At 43.4% G+C, this 17,308-nt stretch overlaps 1 protein-coding gene across 14 annotated transcripts in view; it reads left to right on the forward strand.

Moving 5' to 3' along the window:
* NCOR2 (nuclear receptor corepressor 2) overlaps window positions 1-17,308 on the forward strand; it is a 535,580-nt gene that overhangs the window by 374,159 nt on the left and 144,113 nt on the right. For all 14 annotated transcript variants that reach the window (XM_088482142.1, XM_088482138.1, XM_088482137.1 and 11 more), the window contains one exon: window positions 9,254-9,316. In XM_088482142.1, the coding sequence (XP_088338268.1) occupies window positions 9,254-9,316 (63 nt within the window). The remainder of the gene's footprint in view (window positions 1-9,253; window positions 9,317-17,308) is intronic.

The following is a 17,308-nucleotide window of genomic DNA, read 5'->3' on the forward strand; positions in this document are numbered from 1 at the left end:
TATCCAAATCATACATATGCTCCTTCTTCTCATCAGCTCCAATGTGTCCATAAAGGTCCCAAAGCAATGCAAAATGCCACTGTGCGAGCCAGGTAAATAGTCATCCAACGATCAATCAGAATTAACAGCACCTCAGTGATTCTTGCGCGTTTCTCTGTGTTAGATTCACAGTTTGTATAGTACCCGGAACTGGGGCAGCTAGACAGGGCTGACTAGAACTAGAGTGAATGAAACTAGTAAGTTTGAATGTTACTACTGCTTATTCAGTATCGCCTGTATAGTATATAGGAGAACAGAGTAAATCTAGGTCTGCTTAACTGTGCTACCTGGCAGCAGTAACTATACCATTCACAGCCTAGAACAAATGAGTACTGATGGATCAGTCTGTAACACACTATAATATGTCTGCAGATGACAGCTGAAGGAACTTGAACAGTCAGTAGTATTCACTCTAGAGCTGGAGTGGGGCAGGGCACCTTTGGGTAAAAAGGGGACTATTGCGTGTTACCGAAAAGGGGACATGGTCATTTGAGAAGGGGGCGTGTCTTAAGATGAGCGCTCTATTCATCACTGTAGGGGTTGTTCCCTGCACTCATAGAGATGCTGGGCAGCCCCAAAACTAACACTGTGTCTATTCACCTGACAGAGATTTTCACCACAACGGCACCCAGACGGCTGTTTCAGCAGGGCGTTCTAAACTCTGGCAGAGCGCAGCGCCTGGCTAAAACAGCCTAGCGGGAACACTAAGTCAGTAGCAGCTCTTGGACACAGGTGGTATTGGTGAGAGAGACTGCATGTAGGAAGTTTTGTATAGCGGGCTGTAATAATGAATGGATCCTTGTTTCTGGAGGCAGACTGGTGTAAGGTAGCGCTGATTACAACATATGACTAGATGGTAACTGTTAAGCTGGGTACACATTTAACGATGTGTACCTAGCCGACCTGTTGTGCGACGGGACCTGACGGGGGTCTCGGCGTTGGTGAGTGCATTCACACTTGCTGATGTCGGGAGCGACATCACGGTGGCATTCAGAAGCATGGCCCTCGCTGACTATGATGCCCTTCAGCCCTGCATGTCGCTGAAGATGCGCGGGAGCGCACATTGTCAGTATCACGGAATGTACACACACTATACCATGTTGCCGACAGGCTTATGGGCCTGCAAGTTGTATACAACTCTAAATATGGACACATTTTTGTGCTGAAAAGCTAATTTTTCATACCGAAAATATATTTCTGTACAACTAAATAAAACTCTTGTTGGTTGGATGCCGCAAAGACCTTGCTGTAACTCAGGACCTGATTCAGACCCACTCGCTAGATGCGGCCGCTCGCTCCCAGCGTATGGAAATTCAGCTAAGTGACATCAAGGCATCCACTCGCACAGCAAGACATAAGAGTACCCACTATGTCGTGGCGAATGATCACTTTGTGTTTATAGACGCCCACCAGCCTGCTTTAGCCGCCCACTTGCGTATGTCATCTCCAGGAAGTATATACAAGCATTGGAACATCGGGAACTATCGGATGTGACCGCAGCGCTTGCGGTTGACTGTACCCTACCGTAAGCAGTTCAGTGTAAAAATCAACCAGGTGACGTGTACTTTGACGCTGCCTGTTAATTATGCACGGCTCTGAAACGGCGTTGAACACTCTGGCACGCCTGCGTCCGCAACTCCACTCCGCCGTTACTACTGCCCTGCCCCTGTTACCACCCACAAACGGCCTCTCCTGTCACTCATTCCACTGGGCTGTCTTGGCAGGGCGAGCAAGCGAGCACATTCCGATCGCTCGTACTAGTTTGTGCACGCGCATTGCGAACTACACGCAAGCGCACATTAGCGAACGTCTGCAACGAGCGGCCGCTTGCTAGCGAGCGGGTCTGAATTAGGCCCTCGGTCTTTGTGGCTCCGTTACTAGCTCAGTATATTACTTTTAGCTGTAGCAGGCACCAAAGATTGATAAGATGATGCTCATTTACTGTAAACTCTTAAAGCAGAGATGGCCTTGATCCAGAGAGGTGATACATAATCAAACACTTCGTACAATGTAAGAGCGGCTATCTCTCTAATAGTTGTCACTGAATCCTAATCCATCATCATTAATTGTGATGAAAGCACTTAGACAAATTGTTCAGATGAGACCACAATCTGAATATTAAAAGTTTGCAATCTGTGTAAATGGTGAGCTCCATTATATCCTATGTGAAAAGATTTGTGTTCATCTATGAGTTAAACAGATTCGGTGTTCTTGACTGGCACAGAATGTTCGTTTAATTGCAGATGGTTTGCTTTGTGTCCGTATAACTTCTCTTCCTGTATGCGTACAACAGTGATAGAGTGATTCACGTTGTGAACATACCAGTTGATTACTGGGCTGCTTTTAATTTGTCTCTCTAACCCGAAGTCATGCTTTATCAAATAAGTTTGATACCATTGTTTGCCGTATTAAGCATAGTTCAAGTGCATACTGTAAATCTCTGTATTGTTGATGGATATTTTATGTGACGATATGACATAAGAGGCCACAATATGTATGCCTCTTCCATGAATTTGTGATATCACTGGTGCACTAGATCGGTGTTACTATTTATCCTTAATGTTTACATTTGCGGATGCATGTACTCTCTGTGCTGTGTTGCTGCATCCTCAGTGCACTCACCTAAAATTATGTGATTGTGTTTGCACCTTATACAGTGTACACTCAGTACCACCAACCTAATAAATCTCTGTTCTTCCTAAATCACTGCTTTCTCTCCTAAGAAAAATGTTAATATTGAGCGCTGTGATAGATAAAATAACATATAGGCAACAATAATCACACATAGAGACTAATAGGAGTTGGTGATTTTAAGCAGCAATGTCCCGATGGTTACCCGCACCTAGTAACAGTCCGTGGTGCCAACACCGCCTCTAACTGTCCCTACCTTCCTACCGGTTATGTATTCCTTCTATCTCGGGGGATCCCTCCTCTTGACAGAGTCCCGGCAGTGTTAGAAAGCCGTAACGCTAGATAGTGATGTCAGGTGCCGGGCGGTTAATAAACTGCTCTTATTTATGGTTAAACTTTATTAAGAAAGTAAAGAATAGACCACTCCCATTCTTGAGAAAGGACCAACGGGTCCGAAACGCGTAGGATATTGAAGGCGAGCAGAGTGAGATCGATTTGCAAGTCCACTGCCAAGTCCGACGGAGCCGCTCGGTGTCTGACATCGCTATCCAGCGTCGCGGCTCTCCAACACTTGCGGGACTCTGTCGAGAGGAGGAATCCACTGAGAGAGAAGGAATACATCACCAGTAGGAAGGTAGGGACAGTTAGAGGAAGTGCTGGCACTGCGGACTGTCACTAGGTGCGGATAACCATCTGGACATTGCTGCTTAAAATCACCAACTCCCATACTTCTGTCTGAAAAGACTATAAACATTATTCTCTATATGTGATTATTATGTCTGTTATTTTATCTGTCACAGCGCTCAATATTAACATTTTTATCATTGACCCCTCTTGTTTGAGCTGCTAAAAACAATAAGCGCAAGACACTTTTATTTTTCTATTACTGCTTTCCCTCCTATTGACTTTCAGTAGTTACTGACCACATGCATTGATGGCAGCGTAGCACAGCACACTGCTGTGACTCCTTTAAATAACATAGAATATATTTACTGAAAGGTATGTATATTATTATTACCAGTTATTTATATAGCGCACACATATTCTGCATTGCTTTACAGAGAGAATATTTGGCCATTCACATCAGTCCCTGCCCCAGTGGAGCTTACACTCTATATTCCCTACTGCATGCGCACACACAAGGGTTAATTTTTATGGAGAACCAATTAACCTACCAGTATATTTTTGGAATGTGGGAGGAAACTGGAGTACCTGGAGGAAACCCACGCAAGCACAGGGAGAATATACAAACTCCACACAGTTAGGGCCATGGTGGGAATTGAACCCATGACCTCATTGCTGTAAAATTATGCTAGAACAAAGAGTCATTAAATAAAACAAGCCATATATAAAACAGCTATCAGTGTGTTTTATACTGCTCCTTAATGGTAATATCTAATCAGATAGCAACAACTCAATGCACATAAGCATGCAGAGGTTCTGTTTATATGACAAAACCAGAATGAGAAAGAAATGTGGTCACTTTGACCATGTAATGATTGTTGGTGTCAGATTCTGTTGTACGAGTATTTCAGAATCTGCTGATCATCTTGGATCTTCACATACGAAACTAAGCGTTAAATGGCCAATAGTCAAAAGGGCGAAATTTAACATGTCGACATGTATTTTTCTTAGTTTTTAGGGTTAGGCTAAAATATAAAAAAAACAATGTGTCGAATTTTAGTGTCAACATGTTAAATGTCGACCATATTTTACCCTATTGACCTACATACATGTCTACAGAGAGTTATGGTCGACCTAATGACAATGTTACCCTTTTTACTGTCGACCTTCAGAACCAGTTGACCTTCTGTCGACCTTTTATACCACACCCTCACAAAACATACACTTCTTCTAAAGCTGCTTCCACAAACATGATTTGGAGATCACGATACAGTACACCAATGTAGGAACCCTCAATCGGCAATTAATCGACTAGTGCGCCTTTGGAATGTGGTGGAATGGGAGATAGGCAGCATGAATGTGCAGCTGGCTAATATACAGCAACTGTGTGATGCTATCATGTCAACATGGACCAGAGCCTATAAAATAATGTGTGTGAATGTTTCTGGTCTTCATTTTATGATGTATCAACTTGAATTTTTGATTTATTGGCATTTTAAGACCTTGTAATGCTCTATTTTAAATTTATGTGGATATTAGGATGACGACAAGGTACACCTTGAGATTTTACCATACACTAAACTAGAGTTCTTGAAGTTTGTGTGTCAGAGGCAGGAAAAATGGGCAAGTGTAAGGATCAGAGTGACTTTGACAGGCGCAAAATTGTGATGGCTAGATGACTCGGTCAGAGCATCTCCAAAATAACAGGGCTTGTGGGATATTCCCGGTTTACAGTAATTAGTACCTACCTAAAGTGGTCACGACTTGCCTGATATAACTACGGTGGTTGGCCATACGTCCCGCATGCTGTCATCCCAACGTAGATCAAGCCGCAAGGAGATTTAAGCAGATAAATGTGATCCATTAAACAATGCTACGTAGAGTGGATCTTGATAGGTCTCTCACTTTGTGTATGAGGAATAGTAGCTCCTAGTCACAATCCCAGGCATTGGGTCTCTGTAATCCTGAAATTCCCAGCATTTCAAAATCAGTCTGGGAATGGAATCCATTTCATCTTATTAAATGCACTACTGCACCCGCACTGAATGTGTGGAGTAGTTGAATTGCCCATATTTCGAGGTCAGTCTCAATCATTTCACTTATTGCTCATTTAAGTTAAAATATTAATACATGTTTAGGGCAGAGTTTCCCAAACTCTGCCATTACAGTTCATGAGTGTTGCTGCCTACTTTTTGCCAATGGCACCTTGACAGGTGCCATTGTAACGTGATAATCAATGTTATTCACTTCACCTGTCAGTGGTTTTAATGTTATGGCTGATGGGTGTCTAGATATATATTTATATATACATAGTAATTGTGTAAGGTCTGTCCCGTCTCCTTGATGCGCACGCAGTGGAAGCCTGGGTGCACACCCCAACAGCTCCCACTGCAAGGGAGACTGGACAGACTGCGGAGAGGGGGACGGAGTGCATGGGTGGAAACAGGTCTGTTACAGATCCTTGAGGGGGAATATGCAAAGAGGGAGTGGGGCCAGATTTGTGTTGCCATAATGCAAACATAGCTGCCTTTTTTTAATCTGGTTATGGGTAGTAAGGAGTTGTCCCTTCTGTGACAAATATTTGCAGCTCAACCTGCTGTACTGTGTGAGCCCAGATCACTCCTATTATTATCCTGTGCTGCTTAGACTTGCTGTGTGCTTCCTGCCTCTCTCTCTCTCTCATATGGCAACTTGCCTCACATCATCTTGACTTGGGTCAGAGAGACACACCTACAGAATCTTGTAATACCCATAATTTAATGTTTATAATCCCAGGTACAGTATTTTGTAGGGAAGCCAATCCCGGGTAATTTTTTCCAATCCCGGGCGCTGGCTGAAGGGGTAGGCCATTGTGGGGCTGCGCAACATGACCTCTGTTGTCACTGCGTGTAGCTAGGCAGTGTCTAAGCAAGTGCTGCAGGTGCTCAACGTTGCCTGGCATTAAAAAAAATAAAATAAACAGCTCAAAAAAATCCTGCGCTCACTAATTTAGAAATCCCGGGATTGGAAGCTCCAATCCCGGGATTCATATTCTGCCATTTGTAGGCCAAAATCTTGGGTTCTCGCCGATCCCAGGATTGGCCTCCCTAGTATTTCGGGAGCCAAAAATTAACCGTGAATAAAATCCCTAGATACAAATATTTAAAAACTGTGACTTAAATGTATAGTCTGTAATATTCATTAAATATATTATGTACTTAAATAAATTCTTCAGAGCTAGTTAAAAATAAAAATGGAACCACTTTGACTGTGATTATACATGTGAAAATAATCAAGTGAGTTAAATACAATTTTTTTTTTAATTGTTGGGAAAATAGATACTTGTACTGAATAACATTAGCATTCATTAGTTACTGAATATTAAATATTTTAGCACAACTAAAATTGTGGGTAACCACCCTAAGAAACTTTGAATGGAATCCCTGTGTTACAGCAGATGTCCACTTGGGACTTCCATACTCCTTGGGAATCCTACTCTTACCTTAATACATCTGTCTAATAGTAATTTTCACTGAAAACCAGAACCAGATCATCCATTAAGCATTGTAATCTCCTAACTAGAGACCAGTGGGTACTGAGGTGCCTGGATTACTGTAATGTGGAAGGGTAAATGGGCCCAAACCAGTATCTTGCCTAGAACCCCATTTAGTCTTAATCAGGCTCTGTTTAACACCTTCACTCAATCCAGTTTAAATTTTACTACCCAGCCTCCAGCAATCTTTATACTCCAGCAACAAACTAAAATTAATAGTGATAATCCTAAGGAGGAGCCTCCCATAAACGCAACACAAAGTGTGGTTGGAGCGTTTCATTTAAGAACTGTGAATACATTTTTAATGTATTTATTGAAAAAGTCACAGAAAGAACAATGTATATCAGCACGTACATTGTAGTGTAGGGAACATAAATGAGTGTTCCAACCAACAGCAAAGTCAGTATTAATGAATACGTACGTGCTTTGGTAAATCAGAAATGTTGGGGTACATTTTTAGTGCTCCTTCTATTTGTTAATTTATAAACAATGCACATATGGGGCCATATTCAATTTGGTGTGAAATGTCGGAATCGGCGATAATTCATCGCCGATGTTCGTCATTTTCGCCTATTTCTATTAGCCCTGTATTCAATTTCAAAGACTTTTCGCAGGTTCGAAAAGTCTTTGGAAAAAAACGGGGATAACTTTTCACCACTGAAATAGGTGGCGAAAAAAAGTGCAGAATTGGAGTTCAGGGGTGCAGGCTTAAAAAAAAATAGCCTGCACCCCTGGGAATGTCATTTTAAAATAAACTGTGTTAAAAAATAAATAAATAAATAAATCAGGATACCCCAAAAAATTAACTTTGTTTTTGGGGTTTAAAAAAAAAAAAAAAAAAAAAAGGGAACACACTTCTAAAATAGCCAAATTAAATTTAGAGGGGTTCCAAAGTATGCAGCAGGTGTTTTCTTCATTGCGGGACTAGCGGCAGGTGCATTTTTGCAGAATTTTTAAAAATCATTTTAGGGACTTGAAAATGGGGGTAAGCATTTTTTTTTTTTATGTACCCCAAATTTGATCGCAATAGTTATTTTTACAAAAAAAAAATCGAGGTGCTATTCTTCACCCCTTCTTCATAGCCGCAAATATCCACCTACCGCGGCTATTAGAAACCCCGACTTCCTTCAGCAGGTAAAAATGGGGGTACCCATAGTGATCCCCCATGTCTAGACATCTTTAGGGGGTCCCTGGAATATTTCCTGAAAATTCCCTTTTTTTGGCGATACTTACCTTTCCACCGGCTCACGTTTTCGTTGATTTCTAATTGAATACGGGGATAAAGCGGGCACGCGCCCGATACTCTATCCCCGGAAAAGCTGCGATGTGGATCGAAAAGTCCAGCACGGACTTTTCGCTCCCAAATTGAATATGGCCCATAATGCTTATTTCCATGAATAAAACAAAAATGTATGCTAAAATCGCATGATAGACTCCATAATGTTTAATTATAATTTGGCCACTAATCAGACCAATCATATGGGGATCATATGCATAACATTTTTTAAAACCTTTTTTTTACAAATAAATAGCATTTATAAATAGGACCTATTTTAATTTAACCCCCCCGCCCAACCCCCCCCCCCCCTTCCCCCCCCCCCCGCAAAAACGGACTTTAGTGTTGTAATTTAATGATGCTGCGCTATGCCGGCATTCAATAAATGACTAAGTTTCTATTAGACAGAAAGCCATCTGTTGCTGTTGTAGTTTACTAGCTTTGCTGTAATGCTGTTCTGCAGCAGTGTAATGTGGGTTCTGTGTCTCTCCATCACACAGAATGGCAGACATAAGCTGCTGGTGCCCTATCCCTTGTCGTCTTGTGGCTATAGGGAGTCTCATGAATTAAAATTACTAGTGATGTGCCAGAGAGATGCCAACTGAAATCTAGTGCATTGAACTGTAAATGATGTTCCCCCGAAGGGTCAGGCCTAATAGTTGTAACAGGCCTGCAGCAGCAAACTCTCTACATGAAGAGCACTGCTATTTTTAATTGTCTCTGCAACTTTCCCCCCTTCTTGTCCCATATTTGTCCTTTATGTGAACTGCTCATGTTTTATCATGGTCCAATCAGTGAGGTACTCTAAATGCCCGCAGCCCATTGCTCTCTCTTTCATGGGCCATTAGAAGTGGAATGGTAGCAAATGCTTTCAGCCTGAGAAACTGAATTTCTACAATACGCGCTAGCAAGAGTATCTCTCAGTTGAAGCCCCCAGATCTCATTGTGTAATTAATACTTGACCTTAAATTGCTTCCCTGTGTTTTACACTGTCTTGTTCCCGTTAGTCATAAGTATGTCTACATTCATTGTATGTGTGTGTGTGTGTATATATTTATATATATATATATATATATATATATATATATATATATATATCTCACAGTAATATATTCTATATGATATTTTACATTTTGTTGTCTGCTTTGCAGCTGCCATGGAAATGAATGAAAGTTCACGTTGGACAGAAGAGGAGATGGAAACTGCCAAGAAAGGTAAGTTGGATTGTATTAGCATGAGTGAGACATTACCCTGGTTTCACTATTTACAGCTCCTGCTTTTTTTTTCTTGGAACTAATGTTTTGCTTTGTTATTGTCCATTTGCGTCATTGTTTTTCATCCAATGATGCAGAAATTATAGGCCTTGCCACGGGTCCAGTTGTTGTGTTTTTTATTTTAAAGTATTCGTAGTCATTAGTCCTTTCTAAGGGCTGTTTATATTGTCAACTGACACTTGCTGCTCTTTTATTAATGAGAGAGCCCAAATTGTATGCATCCTTCATACAGTATTTTCATTAATTTATTTATTTTCCCTGGATACCAGCAGTTTTCAGATATATTTCACCTCCTTGGAAGTTGGAATGACTCAGTGTTTCCTGACTGGCTTCTGATTTGTTGATTATTATGAGGTAGCACGGACAGTTTTTACCCAGCACTATAGATGGATGTGTGTTTGGTCATTGTGACAGAGCGTTTTTTGTTCTGGTGATACTTTGAAGTTAAATGCTTTGGTCATCTTTTCATTAATTTTTCAATATAAAGAGATGAAGGGTGTGTGTTTTCCTGCTAACAATATAACAGAGCACAACGTCTTTCAATGCCGGTTTCAACAATTGGGAACGGTATGCCAGAGCTCAGAATCCCAACAGGGTTAGGATACAGAGACCTGCAGGTAAGTATCCTAACCTTACTCTTAATCCTTCCTCCCCATAGCCTAAAACTAACCAAACCGCAGCCTAACCCTAGTGCTAACCCTTACCGCCGGGATTCTGGCGTTGGCATTCTAAGCGTTGGCATCCCAACAGCCGGGATATAAACTACATCCCGTTTCAAGGTCCTGTTATATAAGAAATCTATTTGGGGAATAGGTTTTACAAAGATATCACTCGTCTTGGAATGTGCAGTTCATTAGGATAAACAGAAATATGGGTTCCGACTATAGACAGACAGTAATTAGTTAAACATTGTCTAGATAGACACCAGATGTTAGACAGTTTATAGTTAGACAAGGATAAAAGTTCGACACAGACAAAAGTCAGACACATTAAAGTTAAAGTTCGACAGGTACAAAAGATCGACAGTGTCAGAAGTTCGACGTGAAAAAGATCGACACAAAAATGGTTCACACATTTTTTTGTTGTTTTTTAGGGTTAAGGTTAGGCGCTTACTGGAGGGTTAGGGTTAGGCACCAAGGGGAGGGTTAGGGTGAAGATTAGGGCTACAAAACAAAACAAAAAATTGTCGACCATTTTTTTGTCGATCTTTTTCATGTTGAACTTTTGACCCTGTCGAACTTTTAACATGTGTAACTTTAATGTGTCTGACTTGTTTGTGTCTAACTTTTTTCCCTGTCTAACTATGGACTGTCTAACATCTGGTGTCTATCTAAACATTGTCTAATTACTGTCTATCTCTTATACCACACCCCTCAGGAAATTAAAGGAAAAAATTCTGTACCCCTGCCCATCCTCAAAAAAAAAAAAAATTATAGGGGCCAAATGTAATAGGATGAGAGTTGAGAAAATGTGAGAGAAATTCTTATTTTTAAACTCTGCCAATGTAGTAAAGTCACAGAACATGGAAACTCGCATGTTTTTCAGACTCAGAAAACCCTAAAGATTTCAACTCTCATCCAGGTGTCTCCCGTGTTGGAAATACAACTTGATCAATGTATTAGTGTGAGAGTTTTACTGCCAAACTCTCACATTTTCTAAACTCTCACCCTATTACATTTGGCCCTAGATAACAGTAATAATGGTTATTACTGTCCCAAATAAAAAATAAATAAATATATATATATATATATATATATATATATATATATATTATTTTTTTTTTATTTAACATTAAATGGCTGATTTTTTTTTTTTTAAAGTAAAAAAATTATATAAAGCAAACTTTTTTTTTTTTTGTTTTGTTACAAAGGAATATATCAAAAATTGCAAAAAAAAAGACAGTAGGAAAAAGGTGATTTGGGGGTACTTTTTAGTCAAATTAAAAATAAATAAAAATGATAATGAAGCAATTATTTTATGTTTCAATGCTTTTATTATTTGGGTGAAAAAAAATATTTTAATTTGAGGCCATTATTGGTTCTAACAACCAATGACATGTTATTTTTGAACTTAAGCCACAGGTTCTTAAACTCTGTCCTCAGTACCCCAAATAGTGCGGATCATCAATTCAGCTCATGTAAGCATACATGTGATGGCATGAATAACACGTGGTGATTAAAGATACAATTATTGGTTTGCCTGAACACCTGGGAAGTAATAAAGATACCTTTATATGTATGATGATATCTGGCGGATGTAAGCATTTTGCTACCACTCCTCCTATCGGTAGATCCACAGTTATCCCATATTTCTTCTTCGGGTTCCATAGGGTCCACAGGAATTACTTTGGGATATATAGTTGGATAGCATCCAATGCACCAAACAGCAAAGCTTTAAAGCTCCCAGCAAGCACTGGTGCCCCTCCCTATATACCCCAGCCACAGGCATTCAGTTGTTTCGTTTGGTGCATGGAAAGTGCACCTGTTTTAACAGTAGGACTGCTCAGGCAGTCTAAAGCTTTTTTTATTTTATTTACAGAGCTTTGCGGTGCTAGGCGCCGTAAAAGACGCCTGCACTGTGGCTCCAACTTCCTCCGCTGACACTGACAACACCAGCATCTGCCTTGTGCTACTGGGTTTTCAGCGGGGCTGGGTAGTGGCCTGCGACAGCAGTCGGGGAATGGAGTTGCAGGTCAGTGCGCTAAGCGGTCCCTTACCTCTGGTGTTGAGACGCACCAGGGGGGCTGTGTGTGCAGAACGGTCCTCACAAGGCGACTGGAACCATATTGTCTGCTGCTGGGGACGGGTGGTAGGACGCACTAGAGCGCACTAGGTTGTGTCCTGCCACCTTGTAGTACAGCGTACCCGGCCATTCAAAATCACAGCCATGGGGAGATTAGCGCTTGCCCCCCCACCCCCCCAGGCGCATCCCGTCAGACTTCCGGTTTGGAACTCCGGTGTCTGGTATAAAGTGACCGCCTCAGGGTGAGACACATGCAGTTGAGTGTTTGGCAGTGCTGCGGCAGTGTTCTCAGAGGCTGATCTGTTTACTATATCACTTCTCTGTCAGGTTTGGCATATAGTGTGCTCTATATCCTACAATCACCCCACTGGGGCTGGCTAGTTGATCATAGATCAGATTGCTGTTGTAATCATGCATATTCATGCATTGTATGTGACTGTATGCTAGTTGCTGCTGCTTGTACACTACCTGTCGTTTTCAAGCTATCACTGTGTTTCTCCTCATCCATCTGACGGTGTGTGTGTGTGTGGGGGGGTGTCATTGATACAAAGCCATTTTTTGCATGTATACTGTGTACCTTATACCATTGATATAATACGGCTGAAGGTAATGAGCAGGAGGCGAGCTAATCAGTTGGTTTATCTTGCAAATGCTGTTCTACAAGCCTGTCTAATCAGGATGTTGATGGAATATGTAGTAGATGTTGTAGATTATTATAGGACAGGGGTAGCCAACCTCTGTCCTCGTGAGCTACCAACAGTTCACGTTTTCCAGACCTCCTTGCAGGTGCACAGGTGTATTCATTACTAACTAACACATTTGAAAAGATCCACAGGTGGAGCTAATTATATCACTTGTGATTATGTGAGAACTGCAAAACATGCACCGTTGGTAGCTCTTGAGGACCAGGGTTGGCTACCACTGTTATAGGATATGTCTAATACATCTGTACCAATAATAGAGCCACAAAAGATGGCTATTGCACCTCAAGTTTTGTCCTATTCAAAGCTACTGAGGTGCAAGCTCCGGCCATGGTACCACAATCCGTACCCCAGGCTGCAGGGTACCCACAGCCTATGCACCATCCTGCATATATGCCCTATGAATCCCTGTTGGGATTACTCTGCAGCTCACTCTAGTCAGAGTGTATTGCCATCCTCAGTCTCTTCTCAGATGTAGAAGCCAATGGGGATAAAGAAGCAGGTCTCGTCAGGTGTCACATATTGACTCAATTACCTCATCAGACTCAGAGCGCTGAATCGGTCTATGAAATAGAGAATTATCAAGTTGTGGATGTTCCCTCACTGGTTAGAGGAGTTAGAACTGGCCTCAACATAAAGGAGGTAGAGGAAGTTGCTCTGACGGATGATGAGCCAGTCTTTAGGCGTCAGTCTGTGTCTAAAGATTATTTTCCTCAGTCTAGGCAACTGACGAATCTTATGGCTGAAGCGTGGGAGACTCCTAATAAGCATTTGCAGGCCACTAAGAATTTCACCTCTCGATATCCATTTGCTCCAGAGACATGTGATAAATTGGAAATTCCACCAATAATAGATGCGCACATGAAAAGGCTGATCAAAAGCCATACGTTGCCCATCGCAGCAGCATCCTCGTTAACAGAGGTTATCGATAGAAAGATTGACAATCATTTAAAATCAATGTTTTCGTTATCGGGAGCTATTTACCAGGCCAGCTATGGCTATAGCCTGGGTAGCTATGGCTATGGAGGAGTGGATTAAGGCGCTAGAGGTGTCTATGGATGACCCCTCTAGAGATCAGCGGTCTCTTCTTAGTCAGATGCAAGAAGCAGCTATGTATATGGTGGAGGCGGGGATTGACGCAGGTGTCCTAGTGTCTAGGATCTCGGCCAACTCGGTGGCAGCTCGTAGGTCTCTCTGGCTTAAAACCTGGAAGGCAGATGCAGGGTCCAAGAAGACTCTAGAATCATTGCCCTTCATAGGGAAGGTACTGTTTGGTCCAGGTTTGGATGACATAATGACTTCCTTGGCAACGCCAAAGTCAGCGGAATTGCCATCCACATCTACCTCTAAGTGGTGGCCATATCGGTCCTTTCGTCCACAAGGTAGGACAAAGAACAAGTCCTCAGCCAAACAAATTGGCAAGATGACACAGCCCAAAGGGACTTGGTCGGCCAAACGCCACAGTGCCATACCAGATGGTAAGTCCACTGTCTGATGGGGCGGGCCTCCCCCTTGAGGATGTCAGGGTTGGGGGCCGACTCTTGCAGTTTACTCAAGCCTGGCATCAGACCACTCCAGATGCCTGGGTACGAGAGCTAGTCGCTCAGGTTTATGCCATCACGTTTCTCAGGCACCCCCCTCCAAAGGTTTGTGGGCACAACTTTTCCTAAGACCCGGTCAGCGCCGCGGCCTACCGGGAGTCTATTGGAGCCCTCCTGAAATCAGGTGTTATAGTCCCTGTCCCTGTGATGCAACAGGGAAGGGGTTACTATTCAATTGTGTGTTTAATTCAAAAACCCAATGGGTCACACCGCCCTATATTGAATCTAAAATCTCTCAACAGATTTATCAAAGTGCCCAAATTCCGTATGGAAACCCTACGGTCAGTTGTGTTGGCAATGGAGCCTGGGGACTTCATGGTCTCCCTGGACATACAAGATGCATATCTGTATGTCCTGATTTCAAAATCTCACCAAGCCTTTCTCAGGTTGGCAGTAGATCGGCAACACTATCAGTTTCAGGCTCTACCCTTCGGGCTTGCCACAGCCCCTCGGGTATTCACCAAGATAATGGCGGTTAGTCCGGATACTGCCATATCTAGACGACCTCCTGATATTGGCGCAATCTCAGGAGAGGTTACAATGCTATCTACAGATGATCATTGTCTGTTTACAAGAGCAAGGCTGGGTAATCAATTGGAAGAAGTCGTCACTTTCTCCAACTCAGCAGATGGTGCACTTAGGGGCATGGCTAAACTCTCTGGGACAGAGGATTCTTCTTCCAGAGGACAAGATTGTAACACTACAGGCTCGTGTGCACAAACTGCTTTGCAAACAAACAGTGTCAGTGCATTGGCGATGCAGGTGCTGGGCTCCATGGTAGCCACATTCGACATGGTGACTTATGCCCAGTTCCACTCCAGGTCCCTGCAGCAGTGGATCCTGGCCCAGTGGCATGGTCAGTATCAGCGGATAAAAACCCAGATAGTACACATCTCGCTGGAGGTACGCCTCTCCCTAGCCTGGTGGCTGGAGACGACTCATTTAACCAATGGTCATCCGTTATGGATCCCGGAATGGGTACTTTTCACCACGACGTAAGTCTGCGAGGATGGGGAGCAGTGACAGACAAAGTCACCTGCCAATAAATATATTGGAGCTTCGGGCAGTGCACAAAGCATTCATTTTGGCACAGGACCTTCTACAAGGCAGGCCTGTCCAGGTTCAGTCTGACAATGCGACAGCAGTGGCCTACTTAAACCATCAGGGAGGCGCACAAAGTCCAGCAGCCATGGAAGAAGTGGCAGAATGCCATCTTCCAGCAATATTCATCCCAGGGGTTCTCAACTGGAAAGCGACTTCTTAAGTCGCCAGGACATGCACGCTGGAGAATGGGCTCTTCATCTGGAGGTATTTCAAATCCTGGTGGACAGGTGGGGGATACCGGACGTAGACCTCAAGCCGTGTTCTCCCCAGAAATTTTTTCCTGCCGGGTGGCATCCAGAAGTAGCCAGGTGGGGCCCTTCGCAATAATAAAATGTTTTAAATCCTGATCTTATAATGATTTAAACTTGAAATAACAATTTATATATTCTCTTCTTCCTAGAGGCCCAGACACTGTCCCCACTTGCAGGCTACACAGAATATACAGCTCTACAGATACTGGCCCCACTTGCAGGCTCTCTTTAATCAGTTCAGGTGACTGTTCCCGCCTGAAATGTTATACAGGAGGAGGGATCTTTGCCCTCCAACCTGACACCGCCCCTGGACTGTGATGGACAACTATCTCCAGCCCCAATGCCACATCACCTGTTCAACACTCTCCCCTGACCCAATGCCGTGTCCCCTGCCCGGCACCTCCCCCTGCTGCAATGTGCCGTGTCCCGTCACCTGGAACCTTCACTAACATGTCCTTGTTGCCGGCGGACACTGAGCCTCCAATGTGAAGAACGTGACGTCGGCGCAGCTCGGCGTCGTGTCCGTGGCAAAAAGAACACATTGAGGGTGACCGGGTATGCGGTGCATTGGGGCGGGGGGGAAGTGCCGGGCGGTAGGCCGTTTCTGCTGGGCGATGCGCCCGCAAAAAAACAGCCTGGGGAGAACACAGCCTCATGGCATCACGTCACAACCACAAAGTCCCCAGGCATGGGTCCAGATCAAGGGCCCCCTCAGCAGCCTTCGTGGACGCTCATGGCGGTGAGATGGGATGGAACTTCAGGTTGCCATACCCATTTCCTCCAATCTCCCTCTTCTCAGGGGTCGTAAGAAAATTCAAACAGTAAGGCGACAGGATGATACTAATAGCCCCTGCCTGGCCCAGGAGGCATTGGTTTTCAGATCTGACACGTCTATCCATAGACAGTCCGTTTCCACTGCTTTTGCAGCAGGACCTGTTAATGCAGGGTCCTTGTCAATACCAGGATTTACCTAGGCTGGCTTTGACGCCTTGGCTCTTGAGTCTTCCGTCTTAAAGGCCAAGGGGTTTCTCTTTCAGTGATACAGACGATGCTGAAAGCAAGGAAGCCAGCTTCTGCTCATATCTATCACAGGATTTGGCGGTCATTCTTTCTGTGGTGTTCCAACAGGAGATATGACCCTAAGATATTCAAGGTATCAAGAGTACTTTGTTTTCTCCAAGCTGGACTAGACTTAGGTCTTCGCCTGTCTCCCTTGAGAGTCCAAGTTTCGGCAGTTTTGACAGTTTGGTTCCAGTGTAAGATTGCTCCGCTGCTGGATGTTAGAACATTATTTCTGGGGGTTCTACGATTGCAACATTCATTTCTACATCAGGGTCCATAGGGTATCCACAGGATACCTTGGGGTATAGGTGATGACGTCAGGCATCGGGCACCATAGAGTTAAAGTTTTCAACCTCCCAGGATGCACTAGGGTCCCCCTCCTATACCCCGCCCCCGAGCCAAGGCATCTCAGTTACGTACCAAGCCATAGGCCGGAGGAGGAGAAGGAAGAGAGAGAAAAAAAGAATCAAT

Source organism: Taudactylus pleione, unplaced genomic scaffold (genome assembly GCF_031769625.1).
Source record: "Taudactylus pleione unplaced genomic scaffold, aTauple2 ptg000282l, whole genome shotgun sequence".
Taxonomy (NCBI): domain Eukaryota; kingdom Metazoa; phylum Chordata; class Amphibia; order Anura; family Myobatrachidae; genus Taudactylus; species Taudactylus pleione.